At 35.4% G+C, this 20063-nt stretch overlaps 1 protein-coding gene and 1 long non-coding RNA gene across 11 annotated transcripts in view; one reads left to right on the plus strand and one right to left on the minus strand.

Annotated features, from left to right (window-relative positions):
* Nucleotides 1-12731, minus strand: part of LOC115897724 — a 171934-nt gene extending 159203 nt beyond the window's left edge. Inside the window, exon 1 of the long non-coding RNA XR_004057509.1 lies at nucleotides 11136-12731. This is a non-coding gene — a long non-coding RNA (uncharacterized LOC115897724). The remainder of the gene's footprint in view (nucleotides 1-11135) is intronic.
* An 839-nt stretch (nucleotides 12732-13570) lies between these two features.
* NOVA1 (NOVA alternative splicing regulator 1) overlaps nucleotides 13571-20063 on the plus strand; it is a 149938-nt gene continuing 143445 nt past the window's right edge. For 3 of the 10 annotated variants that reach the window (XM_030931720.1, XM_030931717.1, XM_030931718.1), the window contains exons 1-2: nucleotides 14259-14768; nucleotides 15783-15926. Coding sequence is in view for 5 of the 10 variants with exons in the window: in XM_030931717.1 (XP_030787577.1) it covers nucleotides 14744-14768; nucleotides 15783-15926 (169 nt within the window). In the remaining 5 variants the exon portion in view is untranslated. Of the gene's footprint in view, nucleotides 14051-14258; nucleotides 14769-15243; nucleotides 15444-15782; nucleotides 15927-20063 lie in introns of those variants that run through there. The other 7 variants (XM_030931719.1, XM_030931723.1, XM_030931721.1 and 4 more) reach the window with 5 other exon arrangements.

Raw genomic sequence — 20063 nt, forward strand, 5'->3', positions numbered from 1 at the left:
ATCATACTTCGAATTCCCTCTCTTTAGAGTAGAAAAAAAATATATACTTTTTGTATTTAATGAAGGGGACTCTTTTTCTCCCTAGAGATATCCAAGGATTTAGTGGAGTTGTAGTCAGTACCTGTTCAGAAATTGAATGTAAGGATGAGGATATGGGCTGGTCTTTACTTAATGGCAATTGTATCTTTACCATTACTCCTTACGCTACATGATGGTGTTATTGAGGCTAGTCTTCTACTATATGTTGAGCACTGGTCTACTGACAGGCTCGTTAACTCCACCATGGTAACAGCACTTGCTGAATATATGCTCAGCCACAAACACCTGTAGCACTGCTCTTTAGTTGCAATGCTAGGACGCTGGTCTTTTCCAGCATGTAGGACTAACTTCACAACCAATTAGTAAAAATAATTCAGACAAAGGATGAGCTAAGTAGGTGAGAGGTAAAAACGAGATCATAGGATCCGGGTGTGATGAAGGGTTGTGCTAACAAAATATGCAATCTTTGGGATTGGTTGAGGGAATATAGGACCACGTCTATGACTCACATAATTGGTTTAAAGTATAAAAACTATATAGATTGAAACTGGGGTTGAGGAGGGAGAGCTGGAAATAAATTTGCAAATAAAACTGAGAAACTTATTACCTAGATGTGGGGATATCCCAAGTCTATCTCCAGCTAACAAAACTTGGATAGGCATGCTGCCTTGGCATATTTGAAGTAAGAAATAGGAAGCATGCCTTGGTGTTTCATAAACACGTATTAACTAAGCCAATTCATGGATACATTTTAGTTGTTAGTATATAGGGAAGAGATTAAATTTTAATTTTTCTGTTCTTTCCATTTTTTGTTAGTTTCTACCTAATTTCTATGTTAAAAATTCCTATCTTTCCTTAGTTTAAGAGGCAAAATGTTTTGTTAGACCAAAGGCAAGGCATAAGAGAAATGTGAGTTGTTGTGTAGTTTAGTATGGTGGGAGTAACTTTCATTTCGGCTTTGCATTTCAGAAAGAGCTAATAGAGCATGGAGGTGAAAATGTAGAATGGAAAAGTTTGGAACACTTAACATATTTATCTTTTGTCATCCCAGGCTTTTCCCTTATGTAGGGTAGCAGGACTTCTGGGGAACAGAGCATAAAGAAGGCATATAAAACTATATTATCAGAATCCTCCTATGAGTGCCCAAGAATTTTTGGAGGCTCTGGAACATACCATTCATCTAGACATGAATAACTTTATTCAAGATAAAAGAGAATCTTACCATCTTTTTGTCATCTTTATTCTCCAGTTTTTATCTTCTTCCCCTAGTACCAATAAAAACCTTTTCTAAATCTTAATTTAGAAATAGAGTATGCTAAAAGAGCAAAGAAAGAAGAAAATAAAGGGAAAATAAAATAAATAGAGTATGCTAATATTCAAGTCATTAAGAAGTTATAACTACCGTTTACTGGACTCTGATACCTTCCATAACTCATAAGAATCGTTAACATTGTACTGGAACAACTGGATTTCCATATGCAAATAAATGAAATGGGATCTCTGCCTCATATCATATACAAAAATTAACTTGAAATAAATCAACGACCTAGCTATAAGATCTAAAATCATAAAACTGTTAGAAAGATACAGGAGTAAATCTTCATAACATTAAATTTGGCAATGGAATCTTAGATGTGATATAAAAAGCAAAACAAAAGAAAAATAAGTAGGACTATTAAAATTAATAACTTTTATATATCAAAGGACATCATCAAGAAAATGAAAAGACATTTAAATTTGGAGAAAATATTTGCAAATCCTATATCCAACAGGACACTAATATTCAGAACATGTAAAGAATACTCACATCTGAACAACAAAAAGTCAAAAGCCCAATTTAAAAATGGGCAAATAACTTGAATAGATATTTTTCAATGAAAATATACAAGTGGCCAATAAACACATAAACACATTTTAAAATGCTCAACATCATTAGTGACTAAGGAAATAAAAATCAAAATCCATAGAGATCCGACTTCACACCTACTACTATAGTTATAAGAACAAAAACAAAACAAAAACAAGTGTTAATGATGGACGGACAGAAATTGGAATTCTTGTACATTGTTGATAGGAATGTAAAATGACGCTGCTTCTGTGTAAAACAGTTTGTTCTTCAAAAAGTTAAACACAGGATTACCATATGACCCAGCAATTCCACTGAGTATGTATATATCCCCCAAAATTGAAAATAGGCATTTACAAAGATGTCTGCATACCAATGTTCCCTGTAATATTATTCACAATGGCTAAAGGGTAGAAGCAACTCAAGTGTTCATCAACATATATAAACAGTTAAACAAAAACGTGATATTATCTATGATGGAATGTTATTCAGCCATAATGAGAAATGAAGTTCTTACATTTGCTACAACATGGATGAACCTTGCAAACATCATGCTAACTGAAACAAACAATGCACAAATTTGCAAGTGTTGGATGATTCCACTTGTATGAAATATCTAGAATTGGCAAATTTGTCTGCATGAAGGGAGAATGAGGAGTTATAACTTAAAGGGTAGATATTTTTATTAGAGGTGATAAAAGGTTTTGGACATAGAAAGTGGTGAAGATTGCAGAACATTGTGAACATAATAATGCCACTGAATTGTACACTTCAAAGTGGTCAAAATGGCAAATTTTATGGTATACATATTTTGTCACAATAAAAAGAGAATACCATAGCTAACATTTAGCAAACATTTAAAATATGCCAAGCTCAGTTATAAGCAAGCACTATTACATTAACCCATTTGATCTTCATAACCCTAATACATAATATTAGGATTATGCCTACTGCTATACCAAACAGCCCCCAAAATTTTAGTAGCTTAACATAGTGGATATTCCCCCTCTCCACTTCACATACTAGTCCAATGAAGGCATTTTTGGTCATAGGCAGCTTTCTTTCATATTATGGTTCAGGGACTAGTAGCCTTATTTATTGTTTACTACTTCCAGCTGATGGATGGAAGGGGAAAATATTATGAAGAAGACACAATAATTTCTTTAAAACCATGAGCCTTTAGTAGTATACAGCAATTCAACTTCCATTCTCTTAGTGAGAAATAGTCATGTGGTCATACCTGAATGTATGGGAAGCTCAGAAACTTAGTGCCTGACCAGGCAGCCATCCTTCATTACACTGTGCAAGGGAAAGTATAAATTTTGATAGATGATTGCTTATTTTCTGTAGCAAAGGCAGGTGACATTATTCTGATTTTACAGGTGAATAAACTGAGCCACAAAGGGTGGACAACTTGTCCAAGGTCAAATGGTAGGTAAGAGGACAATACACAAACCCAGGTAATCTGATTTGACGGTGTATACTTAATTACTACACCCTACTACCTCATACCACAAATGCTTTTCTACAAAATGGTAATGGTATATAATACTGCTTCTCATCTTCATCTTTCTGACATCTTCCTAATTCATCCTTCTTCTTCAAATATGAAATGAGTGAAGAAATAATCTTTCAAGAATTTCCACAAATGCATTACTAATGTATCACGAGGATACATATTTTATGTTCAATGAAGGCATATTTATTGTATTTATCTAGCCATTCTACAATGATAGAAGAAAGAATACTACATACACATACACACACAAAATGCTTCTGTTTAGCTTTTAATTCCTGTCAAAATATTATTTAAGGAAAAGTATTAATATTTTCTTTAATAAATTATGTGTTTTACATTGGGTGTAACCTTTATAAACATGTTAAATGCTTGTCCTAAGTACTTGTATCACAGTATAATCTCTTTGTAGAGAATAAATAGAGGATTCTGGAAAGATGGTACAGAGTATTGGGGGGAGTTGCATTTTTTTTTACTCAGGTAAAATTCAGATAACATGAAATTAGCCATTAACCTTTTTAAGGTATACCACAATTCATTGGTACTTTTTACATTCACAAGGCTGTGTAACTATTACCTCTATCTAGTTCTAAGGCACGTGGATCATTCCAAAGAGATGACTTACATCCATTAAGCGGTCATTTCCCATATGCCACTTCCCCAAGCCCCTAGAAACAGTCCTTCTGTCTTTATGGATTTATCTATTCTGTATGTTTCATGTTAATGGAATCATGTATTATGTGACCTTTTGAATCTGACTTCACTTAACATTTTTGAGGTTCATTCATGTTGTTGTACGTGTAAGTTCTTAAGTCCTCTTTATGGTTCAATGATTTTGCACTGGATGACTATCACATTTTGGTTATTCCCTCATTAGTTGATGGAGATTTTGGTTGTTTCCACTTTTGGGCTATTGTAATGCTGTTATATGAATTTATGTAAAAGTATTTGTTTGAAAACCTGCTTTAAATTATTTTGTGTGTATATCTAGGAATGGAACGACTAAGTCATATGAGAATTCTGTGTTTAACTTTTTAGGGAACTACCGAAGAGGATGGCGAGAATACACAGGGTAGCAATGTACTGAGAGAAAAGAGCTCCACAAAAAGAAAACTTTAGAAATCTGAATGAGTCCCTTTGAGTCTTCAGCTAAGTACTAATCAGCACATGCAATGGAGAAAAACTACTTAAGGATTAGAGGTGACAGCACCTGGTGCTCACACAGATCTGGAAATTGTTCTTGTTCCCACCACCCACGGTGGAAAACCTCATAATTCATTATGCATCAGCTGTAGTATTCAGAGGATATTCCCTCAGTTATACAGCAAAACTAGCCCATTATTAAGCGGTGATCTGGTCCCACCTAATAGAGCTTAGAAGACCCCAAAATTCCCCAACAACATCCCTTGAGAAAGCTCAAGAATATTTACAGGAACACAAAAACATCCAGCATCTAACAAGATAAAATTCACAACAACTAGTATCTTATAAAAAATTACATGCAGAAAAGCAGGACAATTTGATCCATGTTAAAGAGAAAAAGGAAATAGCCAAAATCATACCAGAAATGACACATGGCAGAATCAATAAATAATGATAATTTTTTGTAACTGTCTTCCATGAGCTCAAGAAGGTGGAGGATTTATTGAACATATTAAGTAGATTCTTGGAAGGTATAGAAAAGACCCAAACTTAACTTTTCACATGAAAATTGTATGTTTAATGTTCCTGAGATAGGTATTAAATTTACTTGACCTTTATGAGTAGAAAATTCTAGGTCTAGTGAATACACAAATTTTGATAATTTGACTAGAATTATCAAAATAAAGTCATGGCTGCTGTATTAGCTCATTTTCATACTGCTATACAGAATTGCCTGAGACTGGGTAACTTATAAAGAAAACAGGTTTAGTTGACTCACAGTTCAGCATAGTTGGGGAGGCCTCAAGAAACATACAATCATGCTGGAAGGTGAAGGGGAAGTAAGGCACCTTCTTCACAAGGCAGCAGGAAGGAGAATTGCTGAGTGAAGGGGAGAAGAGCCCCTTATAAAACCATCAGATCTCGTGAGAACTCACAGTCACAAGAACAGCATGGGAAAAACAGTCCTCATTATTCAATTGCCTCCACCTGGTCTCTCCCTTGACACATGGGGATTACGGGATTGTGGGAATTACAATTCAAGATGACATTTTGGTGGAGACACAAAGGCAAACTGTATCAGCTCCTGTCAAATTCTGGACAAACCCTGAAAGTTTTCTTAAGTACCTGGAAGGAAGTATTTAAGGAGTTAGTTACCAAAGTGACTAGTTTCTCTTGAAAGCTGGAGACTCCAAGCACATTTGGGCCTGCAATTTCTCTCCACTCCCCCTCTATCTTCCTGACACTGAGCTTGCTTAGTCAGTGCCCACAATTGTGTAGTCCAGTTCCCTTACTATTACTATTACTCTGTTACTATTTATCTACATTAAAAAATAAAAATTAAAAATATGCGTACATATCTATTGGTTCTATCTTTCTGGTTTCTCTAGTTGAAACTTGACTGATGTATACCTAAAACGATTTGAGACATACCAGGCAGTTGCAATATATGTATTTTATTAGGGGAGAGGTTTGAACAAAATGTAAAGTAACTTTATAAGGCCGTCAAGGAAATTTAAATATAGATCAGATATTTGGTGATATTAAGGAGTTTTGTTAATTATTTTCAATCTAATAATAGTATTTTAGTTTTTTTAAAAAAGTATATAATACTTTTGAAGAATAATGATGTGACAGAATTTGCTTCAAAGTATCCTGAGGTAAGAGTTACAAAGAAAACAAGATGGGTCAGTTGATAGTTTTGAATGTGGATATATGGTACCTGGGACTCATTATACTATTTTATATCTTTTTGAATATGTTCCAAATTTTCTATAATGAGAAGGTAAAATGAAAAACTATTTTTTCTACTAATTTTTCTACAGCTATTACAGAATTAGAACAGCTCAGTTTCTTTTTGTCTCCCTCATTCTATTGTACAAATAAACACACACATACACACACAGCTCTCTGTATATGTACATATGCATATATACATTCACATGTAAATGGTATTTTTTAATAAGTAAGTTCAATTTGCTCTTAATTATATGAAATGATACATGGATAAAATAATAATTTAGAATTATATTATGTAAATTACACACTCACAACTTAGCATGGTTATGACTACATAGGGAAACCAAAAGATTAAATATTAGGGCAAAATTCTAGGAGTGATTATGTTTTTCACATCCCAGTGGTTTATGGTAATGCATTTTTTTAAATATACAAGGAAGCCAATTTGTTATTGTACTTATAAACACGAATAATCTTGTTATAACTTTTTATTATTTGACCTGTAATGAACACTTGAAATAGCAAACTACATTAGAAAGGATCTTGACCAGAGGCATTAAAAGCTTATCAAGAAGTCCAGAAATACTATTGCTTATTTGAGCAGTAGGAAGTAAACAGGTAAGAAATTGGAATAATCCATAATGCACACTATTCCCTGATGCCCATCTGTGTGTTTCCTATTTATCATTTGAAGCTGTATTTCATGATATTTATAACATCTCATTTATTATTTCTTCAATTCACTGCATATTCCTATACACAGTACTTTTTAATGAAGGAGCTATCTTATCAAAATGATCGTTTCCATGTTTACATGTGAAAAGATACATTAAAAAATTTATATTCTACCGATTCCTATGTCCATTTTTGATCTCTGGCTTTAGCTCTAGCTAAGAACATCATGGAAGGTAGAAGATGTGACGACGTATTAATTTGTTACACCACAACGATGGCATAAGAGTGAACTGTGATAAATATTTCTACTATTTACACATAGAGGAATTGCAACATCAGGTAATCTTATGAATCCACAAGATCTTGTGGTTAAAATGGAAAGGTCTACAACAAAAAGTCATAGCTCTTGAGTATTATTAGGGTGACCATATAATAATCTAAGTTATGACAATTTTGAAAGTATTAACAATTGTTCTGGGACATCTGGCATAAGCCAGGACCATCTGGGGGCAATTGGACTTGGAGTCACTCTAGGTTTTATCAGAATACAGTATATATGGTATACAGCCCAAGTGATTTAAACTTGGTTGACAAAACATATAAATACTAGTGAATTATTGCTTTGTTAGTCTACTTTTGTAGTTATTTTTTAAGAATTTTTTTCTTATCCTTTTATATCTTAACCTCTTTATCTTTCATTGTTTTACTACAGAAATTTTTCACATCCGAATGGTTTAAAAGATGCAACTATCACATTTTGAATTGTGGTTCCAAGTAAATTTATTTTCAACTGTAGATTTTAATAAGTATTATTGTTTTTAAAATGCAAAAATAAAGACAATAAGTATATTGAATATATTCTTTATATTAATTTTGTTTTCCTTTGTATTTATTTTTCACTGTGCCTAATGGTACATCTTCAAAATGTGTACTGCTAACTCATTTAAAAATACATGGTAAGGTACATAGTATGTACTTTGATTTTGATAATATTCTTTGTTAGATTCTACAAATGGTAGAAAAAATACTATTTTTTTTTTCAAGAAAAAGAAACTGATATAGCATTTATCAAGTCTCCTATTATATAGATGGGAAAATTAAAGTTCAGAGAAGTTAAGCTACTACTGTAAGTCACAAAGTTAGTGTGTGGAAGAGTCACAACCAGATCATCAATTCAAGGTTCCCTTTTTAACTATTTTGAAATAATTTTAGACTTAAAAAGGAGTTGCAAATATAGTAGAAATTCTCCTGTACCCTTCACTCAGCTTCCCCTAATGTTTACATAACCATTATACAGTTATTATGAAGTAATCTTAGTTCAGATTTATTGCCTTTAAGTCAAGTGTGTAAAGTATGAAATGATATGTTTCATAATATTTAGAAAAAGTGCTAGAAAAATTAATGATCCATTAGAAACCAAGGAAGCATATTCAGTGCCAAAGAATTTAGTATTCTTTCTAATTCTAACATATCTATTAGGATGACATGTTTACAAATGGAATATTAAGATTTGAGGACTCTGAGATAGTATAGAACACATTTATGTCTCTATATAAATTAGTGTGAGCTTTCATACTTTTATAAACATATCCACCAATAGAGAATTTATTATTGAGTACAGAAATATAAAAACTGTTTAATTTTTAACAAGTTAAAATTCAATAAATAATTTTTCTATTAGTGAAATCTTAGAAAATTATTTCTAATCAATATGTATCAATATGTCTATTTAGAGAATTTGTTATAAAAAAATTGGGATAGGTCATGTATGTTTTAGTATATATTGGCTCCTATTTTCTTTGTGCTACATTGAACAGCAACAACAACAACAATAACAACAACAAAATAAGAATACTGATTCTTCATGACTTATATCTTAAAAAACTAAAAATTTGTTTGTGAAGAGCCCAGAGAAAACAAATTATCCAGGCTTTTTACACACAGTGCTTGGTTACAATATTTGAATTATAGAAATTATAAAGCCTTCATTTTTAGTACTTTCAGCTTTCCAAATTATTTCATTATCCTTACTATTTGATTCTTAAAAACACCTTGTATTAACAGTCTTCGTATTTTCTTTTTCCCTAAATTTAGGTCGATACTTCTAACGAACTGGTAGATCCTCACTCATATGTCTGTGCTCTATCATTTTCATGCCCACTGGCCTGATTTTCCATCACCGTGGGGATGTTCTGACACCAGGAGGTGTTAATGCCCCAGCGTTTCCAGTCTGCAGAGCAGACTCCAGTGGCCAGAGAAAGTGCTCAGAAAAAGATGCAGTGCTCGCAGTTGAAGACTGGCCAGCGTGAACTGAGTTAAGGCCACTAGGAATAGATCTCGACCAATGGCTAAAGGGAGCTAGTATATATATAACTCAGCTTTCTCACACTTCCAGTGGGATAGTTCTAGGGCTAGTGTTTTAAACTGGCTTCAAGAAAATCACAGTGAGATTAAAAACAATGACAACCTACTTGGTAATGTACACTTTTTTTTTTTTTTTTTTTTTTTTTTTTTTTTGCTTTCCTTCCTTTCCCTGCCTCACTTCCCATGTCCTACTGTTCTTCCTGAAATTATTTCCAAAATATACTACTTGCACTTGAATCTTTAAATCAGGGTCTACTTGTGGTGAGACACAAATTCAGAAAATGTTTTCCCAAAGCATTCAAGAGACATTCAAGTAGTGGGAGTATTTATGTTTTGTATTATGTTTTGAGTAAGTAACAGGATCGATTGTAGAAAAAGCAGGAGCATGGAGACAAAGTGAGTTTAGGGTTATCTGTGGAGATCAACTATCTGCCTGTTGTCTTGAAAGCCAATCATTGTTACTGAAAATAGAAAATCTGATGTCTGTTACTTAGCCTAAAACAGGAAGAAAAAGAACTCTCTCAATAAAAGACAATAAAGACCGGGGATTTTGTTCTTTATCTTAATATCATTTTCTATCATGGTTGCTTATATTTGTAACTAACACAAGTTGTATGGTGTCTTAAGGTGTTATAAATATTATTAAATTAGTAGAGCTGAATTGCTTTGTTAATTAAAAAATAAAATTGTATTTCTTTTTGGAGAAGTAAAAGGTCAAATGCTTCTATTATATTTTTAAAAAGTATATTCTAACAGTTTATTTGTAGCATAAAAGGTATATCATACCAAATATTAATAAACTGAGATCTACTATACATTTTTATTTATTCAGTTTTATTAGCTGGTACGAAATGCAGAAAACAAAGGGTAAAATGTTTGTTATGTCCATTTAATCAGAATTATAGAGACATGCAATAAGAATGATGTAGAAGTATAATTTTTAAAAAAACAAAATATACTAAAAAATGGAAGGTTAATTAGAATGTATTCTCTGATAACCTTCATTGTCCAAATTATTAATAGTTCGTAGCTGACTGATACTTTGATGTCTGACTAGGTCTTGGGATAGTCTCTGTGAATCCTGGCATATCCTACCTAAGTTACCATTCATCATCCCATCCACATTAAAAATTATATCTACCATTTCTGGGCCCCATGGAGTGATAGGTATAACAGTATTTAAACATTAAGTCTGAAGAAAGAAATAAGAGAAGGGTCAAATAAATACTACAAGAATACAGTGTGACTTTTATTTAATAGCATGTATCTGTAAAGCAATTTAACTTATAAGCTCTTTTTCAACTTAACTGATGCATGGCAATGACAAAGATTTTCTAAACTATGTTAGAAATATTTTATTTTTAGAAATTTGTTAAACTAAGGTTTTCCAATTCTAACTTCAGTCTTTCCCCAGTTCAAAATTACATTCTACTGAATACTTTGCTCAAGCTTTAATGTAATATGTTTGAATTATCTGTCCTTCAACTATCTTTGTCCACTGTCGTTTACTATTTTAAAACAAATCTAGTGCTAAATATCAGCCCTTTTGTAATTTTTCATTTAAAAATGTCCTTACATAATTTTATACACTGAACACTTTGTACAACGTCTGGCATCAGCCTTTTACTATCTTGAATGCCACATACTCATTCCAAACCCTTTTTCCTCATCACAGTTCCATTTGTACCCAATTGTATGTTTAATTCCTCTTTATTTTGGTCATGAAGGCTATATGGTGGTTTCCTATTACATTACACATCAGATGAAAATTTTGGACTTTGGTTAATAGACCTTTTCCAATATGCACTAACTTACCTTCTTTCCTTTTCTTTCAGCTCTCAGCATACCTTCTTCACTGATAGAGGCAAACGTTTTTTCCGTAGTCCAGAGGAACTTTTAGTCCCAAACTAAACGCTATTCTCTTTCTCATTCAGTGGACTGATACCTCTCATTGCTTAAAAAGCACCAGAAATCCCAATGCCTCCTAGACGATTCTTCCAATAAGGACGCTATGAGGAGCGTTAGTATTCCTTGCTATTGCCTATTTAATCTATCAGGAATTAAATTTTATTCTATTCACTTTGGTTATTGCTTTAGATATGCATATATTCTTTGTTAGAATATCATAATTACAGTTAAGTTCCTTCTTATGCTAGCTTAGTATGAAAGCCATCTTTCTGGTTCAATTGTTGTAGTGGAAAGTATAGGGAACGAATATCTTCATTCTACAAATCTAGTGAATATGTTTATCCTTTTTACAGCTTAGAATACATTGCCACAGTCTCTCTCGTGTGACTCCCAAGAATGGTGGAAATTGGTTGGAGTCTCAGTCCCTGTTTTGAGTGGGAGAGAATCCGGAGCTCTAATGTATTGCAACATTTAAGAGAGCAGCCTTTGCAGTCAGGAAGACCTGAGTTTGAAATTACTAGTGTTTATAGCTGTGTAACTTTGGGTAAATTTCTAATATCTTTAAACCTAAACTACCTCATAAAATGGGTACAGTAATAACTACACGACATACTGCATGTAATTGACACAGCATGCAAAGTGGATTGTTTGCCACGTGGTAAGCACTTAATAAATGGCAACACGTTAAGGGATTTGCCCAAGATACACTTGTAGAACAGCCTACAAGGACGGGAAACCAAGAAAGATTTCAGACTCCGAAGCCCATGCTTTTCTACCACCCTGCTTCCTAGAACACTGAGTTAATTAGACTACTAACTTGATGAATGACCTTGAGCAAAATACTTCACCGAGTCAGTTTACTCATCTGTAAAATGAGGGACTTGATTTAGATAATGCCTAATGTCCTTTCAGAATCTATTCCAGCTACATTAGATATTTTATTCGGTGTTGTAGGGTTGACGTTCAGGTCCGTGATATGTCCAAGATCTGTATAATCATAAGCTGTGCACATGGCAATGAATTTTATTCCGACACTCGTATTTCGTTCAATATTTAGTTCTGTGTGCACACTCAGCTGTTGCCTGTCTTTAGTCTGCCTACCAGCGCCTTGTGAAGGGAAGACCCACACCTAGCTTTATTTATTTATATCCTGGCTTGTTCCCGAAAGGATTTATGGCGGCGAGTGACACTCTAAGTCCCCTAATGGTGCCACACAGTGCGATTATGAAATCCTCTTTGGATGAAACCATCCCGTAGAAAATCGCCAATGAGTGAGATGCTAACTAATTAGAGTCTTTCACCCAATTCTTAAAAATAAAAACTAATGCACCTAGCTAGGAGTCCTGGAAGCATACAGTGCTAGCTCTCCCTCCAGCTCTGACGCTGTCCCACCCGTTGTCAACGGTCACTCGAATGCCCTTCTTAGACTAGCCAAAACTGTCGCCGCTCCAGTACCAGCTGGACCAAGATCCCACCCCGCCCCTTCGCAGCCCCTCATCAACCAGGCTTCCTGATTGGGAAGGGGCCCGAAGAACCTTTCTCACATTTCCATTTTATTGGCTGGCACGGCTGTCAGTAATCTCTCCTTCCCGCCTTCTAGCCTAGCGCGTTTCGTGGACCCCTTGGTTTCTGCGACAAGCCGCTTACGTTTGCCTGAGCCGTGTTGTCGGGGACCGGCGACCTTTCACCCCTACCTTCCCACAGGAGCGCCCCGGCCCCCGCCCCCGCCTCAACCGCCGGCGCGCGCCCTCACCGCGCACGCGCTCCCCTCGTGCGCGCACAAGCCCGCGCACACACACACACTCACTCACCCCCGCCCGCCGTGTTCCCCCTCACCCCCCAGCTGCCCCGTCGGCTGAAGCATCGGCGCTGGGAGGCGGCGGCGCTGCTGAGAGGCAGGGACCCGAGCGCGAAGTGTGTGGGAGTCTACGAACTCAACCCCTCTCTACCCTCCCCTCACAGCCACCCCCCTCCCTCCCCGCCAGCCCCCCCCAACAAGCGGGAGAAATAATGAGCGAGACCGGGCGGCAGCAGCAGCAGCGCCGAGCAGCCCAGGCAACGGCAGAACCGCTCCGGCAGCTGCGGCGGCGGCAACACCAGCAGCGGGAGCGAGCGCAGCGCTAGCGCGGCGCGGGGACCGCCGCGCTCCTTCCCGGCTTCTGCCCTCCTCTGCCGCTCGCTCCTTTCTCGACATCCACCTCCTTCCCCTCCTCCTGCTCATTCACTCTTTCCCTCACTCTCCCCTCCTCCTCGGCTTCTCCCCGCGCCCCGCCAGCCCTCGCGCTCTCCCACTCCCTCTGCCCGTCCTCCCCGGTCCCCTCCTCCCGCTCATTCACTCGCCCCTCTCCCTTCTCCACTCTCTCCCCCTCTCTCCTTTCTTCTTCTTCTTTCACCCTCCGTCTCTCACACCCCCTCCATTCCCCTGTCTCCTTTCTGACACTGCACTGCAGCTGCTCCTCAGCCCTGCCCCCTCCCCAGTGAGAACAAACCAGCAACATTGCTTTTTTTCTTAAAGAGATTTATATTGATCTGATTAAAAAAAAAAAACCTTAAGAAACCCCAAACGCAAAAAAAAAAAAAAAAAAAAAAGAAAAAAAAAGAAAAAAAAGAAAAAAAGAAAAAGAAAAGAAAAAGCCAAAACAAAAGGGAGAACCTTCTCCCGGTAGCAGCGGCAGGAACTGCAAACATGATGGCGGCAGCTCCCATCCAGCAGAACGGGACCCACACTGGGGTTCCCATAGACCTGGACCCGCCGGACTCGCGGAAAAGGCCGCTGGAAGCCCCCCCTGAAGCCGGCAGCACCAAGAGGACCAATACGGGCGGTGGGTATCGCTTCCACCTCCCCGCTGGCCCCATCCCCCGCCGCCCGCCCCTGCCTCCCTCCCTCTCGCCGTCCTCCCTCCCTCCCTCCCGCGGCCCGGACACCTCCAGCCCGAACCCGGCGGCTCCTGCGCCCCTGCCCCGCGCCCCCTCCCCTGCACCTGCACCACTCCTAGCTGTCCCCTACACATTTCCATTTCTGTGTTTATCATTCATCAAAATGGCGACCAGTTTTTCGGAATAGACCTATCTTTCCATTTAATCGGTCCAGAGGTTGACCATGTAAATATCCTAGACCTGGGCAAGACGGTCCATTCAGGAGGAGGAGGAGGATGACCCCGGAGTGAGGTGATGGCCGCCCGAAGATGCGCGCTGCGTTTAACAGTCTGATAAAATAAATAAATAAATGGCACTTGGGTAGCGGATTGCGAATGATTGGGGCGCCGGAGAGTTTTTCCTCTTTCCATCCTCTTACTTTGGGCTACAAGTAGTATGCAAAATCTTGATGAGTGCATGCCTTTACCGCACTTAGATTGTCGGTGCAAATATTTCATTGATTTGTCTTCAGGGGGGTGCATACGAGGTTGGGGGTGTCTGGAACGATGACTTGTTAGTTAACATCCTGCGCTTCCTTGGAAGATGAGTTTTAACGGGACCGATATCGCTTCTTCATTTGCACTGGAGTCATCTTAACAATGCACCCAATGCATCGAAGCAGAGGTGAATTTATCTCCAGCATATGCATTGTAGACGGATGGGGGTCTTTTGAGTGGCACACCGCAACATTTGGAACATTCATTCACATTAAGAAAGCTGGATTTACCGGGGTGTCTCCTGTATAAGACGTGATCAAGTTGATGGGAATTAAAGTTTGTGGAGTTGGCTTTATTTTCTAAAACATTTCATTTTATTTTTCCTAGTTCTTGGACTCCCTCTCCGTTTTAAAAGTTGTGATTATTTTGGGAAAGGAACATTATCTGTTTTGTCACTTTTAATAGTATTTAATATAAATGACTCCTAAGCTTTTTAGTATTGGCAAAATTCTTCTTAAGGTCCTTTAATTAATGAGCTTAAAGGAGCTCACGGTAGACTAAGAACTGCTAAAGAAATGCACTAGGATTAGTTAGATTTGCCAGTCCACCACACTGAGTTATTTTCTTGTAGTTATTGAAGACTTGGAATACACCCCACAGTTTGAGTGGATTATTTGGTAGGAGAATGGTTGTTTTGCGGACTTTAAGTAGGATATAGGCAATGGCTAATTGTAGTCCTTATGTGTCTGTTAATGACAAATAAATACAGCTCATCACTATTTACATTCCTGGGCTTTTCTTCTTTTTCAATATGTTAAGTGAAGGTTTGTCATCTTATAAATCTCTGAAGTTTTGTTAAGGGGTCAGTTCATTTTGCCACAGACAGAATTGGAAGATTTCCATGTTTGGAATAACAACTGGAATTTAGTCACCAGTCTTTACAGTGCTGCAAAATAATAGAATATGTTTATATTTTAATTCCAAGCTTGAAAGTATAAATCGTATAAAATGGGAAACATTTTGTACATATTTGTTTTTCAGTGTAATTGGCTTATTTTCATTCTCAAAACATGTTTAACTTCGTATTTCCTGCAGTTACATACCCAGTGCTTTAGTTGCTGTTTTTCTCTCTTGAGGGTGGAGAGGGGATACAAAGTTTGAAATACTGTGTTAACCGAGTATATTTCTTTGCATTTTTCAGAAGACGGCCAGTATTTTCTAAAGGTTCTCATACCTAGTTATGCTGCTGGATCTATAATTGGGAAGGGAGGACAGACAATTGTTCAGTTGCAAAAAGAAACTGGAGCCACCATCAAGCTGTCTAAGTCCAAAGATTTTTACCCAGGTAGGTGCAATGGTGAAGAGATTGTTTGATGAGCTCCCCACAGGAAAGAAAGACCTACATGTGTTGTATGCTGTCTTGAAAGAATTTTTAAACAATACTGGAGACTTTATTTAGATACTGCTTTATTGGAGTATGTTGTGGAAAAATTTTCAGGTTATTTCTATTGTTGATTATGCCTTTTTCCTATAATTGTTGTACTGTGTATGTGAATTAGACCAGTTGCAAGATGATTTGGGTATTTCTGAATAATTCTTATTAGCAAAAAAATTCAAAAATTTCGAGATAGAAACCTGGACAGCTGGCATCAGGAAATAGGGTTCTTCTGAAGTTTTCAGACATCATTGTAATGACAATTAGCTTAGAGTGAATTCCGAAGAGGGGGGTAGGGAGGCTTCTTAAAGAATGGACCATTTACTTCTGAATCCATTATGTACCTCTTTCTGCTTCATTGCTTTGTTTGTTGGCCTTGGAGTGAAATAAAGAGGACAAATGTTGCCTCTTCAGATTTTTTAAATATTTCAGTTTTAATGCAATTGATATAAGGAAATTTATTCTGTTATGCAAGAAGTAAAATAATGCTTCAGAATTCATGTTAACTTAAGAGCTAAAATTGATTAAATATGTTGACAGTGTAGTACAGTAACCTACTGGAATATGGAAAGTTTCCTAGGTGGTATAAATTTTTTGTTTTTTACTTTCAAGTATGCCTTCTTAAGTGTTAAATAGTTCTGCATGTCCATCTTTTTCTTTTTCTTTTTTGTATTTTGCCAATCACTATATGTATTTTAGGTTTAAGAGAAAAGTCTCTGTAATTGAGTAGTACATTTCCTAGATAAAACACTATCAGCTGATTTGCTTTTATTTAAATCTAGCTTTCTGCGTTTTTTTTTAAAGGTTATTTTATCTTTATGGCTATCAAAAACGTTAATTCAGTGCTGAGGGAACCAATACTGCTTTAATTTTTTTCTTCCTGGTGGAAAAGAAAAGCTGATTTGCTTTCAGTGATCTAATTCAGTAAGAGTTCTTTAATACAGCAAAGACATCTGGCATGAATGTAAGCAGAACATTTGGAGGACTTCTTTTTCATAGCCAATCACTTGGTGTTAGAAACAGACCATTATACTGGATAAGAAGGTTTTAGAATGGTTGAAACTATCATTCAGTTTTATAAATTAAATGTAGTATTTTTTGTAAACATTAAACTTATTAAGCTAAAATGTAATATATTAGACACGATGTTCCTCTAAAGTTTGTTTCCTGTGAGTGTAGTTTTGCAGATGGCTGTCCTTGTCTCTGAAACTTCCCTTATGCATTAAGACAGTTTGCTAACATATTCCCATTCATATATTTAAAAGGTATATTATGATAAAAAAAATCAATATGGAATTGTGAAAACCCTTAGTACAAATAAAAGCACTCAAAAGAGCTTGATTGCAGAATTAATAATGTGATAGTTCTAGGAAAAGAGGTGCAATGGTAAATTAAATTCACTGTCAATAGATGAAAATGAAATAGCTTTTTTGCATTATACATGAGGTGGTATCAGATGTGCAGGGATGTTACAGAAAATTAGTGTTTATCAAGGATATTCCAAATAGTAAATTAAATGCCTTTTCATTTGAATATAGTTTATTTTCAGTGGGTTGGAAAGGGTGCACTGAGAATTAGATCTTTTGTTTTTAGTCCACTTAGTTGTACATTTTTTGCTTATTACATTGAAATTGGGTATTTTATTTATAGTTCTGAGGCATGTTATTTGTATAGAGCAAGAATATCTGTTGGAAAAAAGTGGAAAGCTGGAATGCGTTGAATAAAATTTCGAGTGTGTAGTGACGTAACCTGATCAAATGTGAGTTGAAATGTCGGATAAAAGAAGGCTATACTTTGCCGGTAACAGGTGGAAACCAATCACACAGTGTGGGATCAATTTTAAGGATAAAATAAAGCCTTGTAGTTTATAAGAAGCTTAAAGAATTCTGAACAGTTTGTATTAAAATACAATTTTAACCAGATTATTACCTGTTTGGACAAATAATCTCTTTGCTTCAGATAGACTAATAGTCTTTCTCTTCACACTTGACCACAAGTCTGCAGAATAATTTAATATCCCGGTATTCTTCAACATAGGCTCTGAGCTCTTTTCAATTTCTCTTACTCAGATGTACGTAAGGGACACTTACCTTGCACATCTCAGATGAACTAAACTGTGATCTAATCACCAAGTTATAAAGAATTTCTTATAGGATTAATGAAATCATTTGGAATCCCATTTTTGTGTCTTTCATACATATATGAAGTTCTTAAAGCTATATATATATGTATATTTATGACTGTCGTAATCTACTAGAATAAATATGCCTAGTGTTTATTTTATGAAGCCCTTTTCTGTTTCTTATTTGGTAAGAGAGCATATTTGGGGAAAAGTCTACTTTAGTTGTATAACCTAATGGATTTTCTCAAATTACTCAAGTTTTTAAACAATGTAATTGTGTTTGTAAGGTTTAGTTAAAATACTAGTGTGTTTTCGAAAACTTTCTTCAGGATGTATAACACCGAATACAGACACACTTTGGGGACATTTTAATACATTTTAACTCAAACGATAGGTGCTTTAAAAAAATATAGCCAATATAATTTCCTTGTATGCTTATTTGTTTTTCTTATTTCTTTAGAAAATATCTTAAGCAACCCTGCCTTTATGAGTAATTTTTAAAATTATAGTTGAAATGAAGAAAACATTTTTGTACATTAATTTGACAATTTGTACAGCTGGATATTGCATTGTGTTTTTCAATGTCATGTATTAAATAACAAACTTGAGAAAATTGTGTGATGAGGAATTGTAAAATGTATTCTTCAATTACTGCAATCAGATAAAATGATTTACAAGTAGATTATTTTTGCTGTACTACATAATCCATTTATCTATTTCAAAATCAAATCTTACAGAGTACTGACTTAATTCTGGTGGTTTAGGAATATACCTTTTTTTCTTACATGATTAGAGCAAGCCAATTTGATTTACTTATATATCTTCTTATAATTAGTTTATAGCAAGTTACTTTGTAGTAAAAAACAGCTTTCTTGGTTTGAGGAATATATTATTGTATGCCTTTTCAGAATGATGATAGTTTATTTTTATTATTTTATTTGGCATAAGGATATATTTAGGTTTTATTAATAAACATACTGATTTTTATCTGTAGAAATTATTTAATGGATGATTCAGGTAGGTAATCTGAAAAACTTACTGAGTGCATTATTGGTTGGAAATGATAATGGATGTATGCAATAAATATTTTCTTATATTTCTTAGATTTTAGAGCATATCATAGTGTACTTATTTTTATTCTATTATATGATATTCATTACATCAGTCAAACAGAATCCTTCATTATAATGTTGGAATCTGTGTCTATTTTACACTGTTTTAGTATTTGTGGTTATAAAACTAGGATCACATTTAATGAAAAATATTTCATTTTATGGTTCCTAATTTAAAATTTTAACTTATGATTTGTACATTCATTATATTTCAATTTTTCTTACTGTCCAAATGGGGCGGTACTTTTTTAAAAAAACACAAACCATTATATGTTTTTTTAAATCATAAAAAAGCAGAATGTAAGTGAAATTTTTTATAGGGAAGGAAAGACCCAACATTGCTTTTATTTTGAAAAGGGGAAAATATAGTGGCCAAATTAAACTTTAGAACTAGAATTGTATAATTATGATAATTTTTTGCAAATCAGAGGAGATAATAAATTTAAAACATTATTTCCGTTTACATCATTGAAGGAAGAGTATTATGATATTGGTAGTACATATGAATGTGAATCTCTTACAGCTTCTAAAAGTTGCAGTCTGTACTTTGATCTTAGATGCAAAGAATATTGGACATTTATTGGTATATATTTTAAGGCCAAATTTATGATAAATAGAACTGTAACGAGTAGAAAAAATAAAACAATGTAATTTCCAACATTGTTGGGTGGGTTTAATAGGATAGTTAACATTACACTAGGTTCTACCTTTGATTTTAGTATCTTCAAAGAGTTGCTAAAGTGTTTTTCCTTGAATCTTAAAGTTGTAATGTTTATTTGACACACTACCTATTGTTAGGGTTACTTTTATGTT

This window comes from Rhinopithecus roxellana, chromosome 5 (genome assembly GCF_007565055.1).
Source record: "Rhinopithecus roxellana isolate Shanxi Qingling chromosome 5, ASM756505v1, whole genome shotgun sequence".
NCBI lineage: Eukaryota > Metazoa > Chordata > Mammalia > Primates > Cercopithecidae > Rhinopithecus > Rhinopithecus roxellana.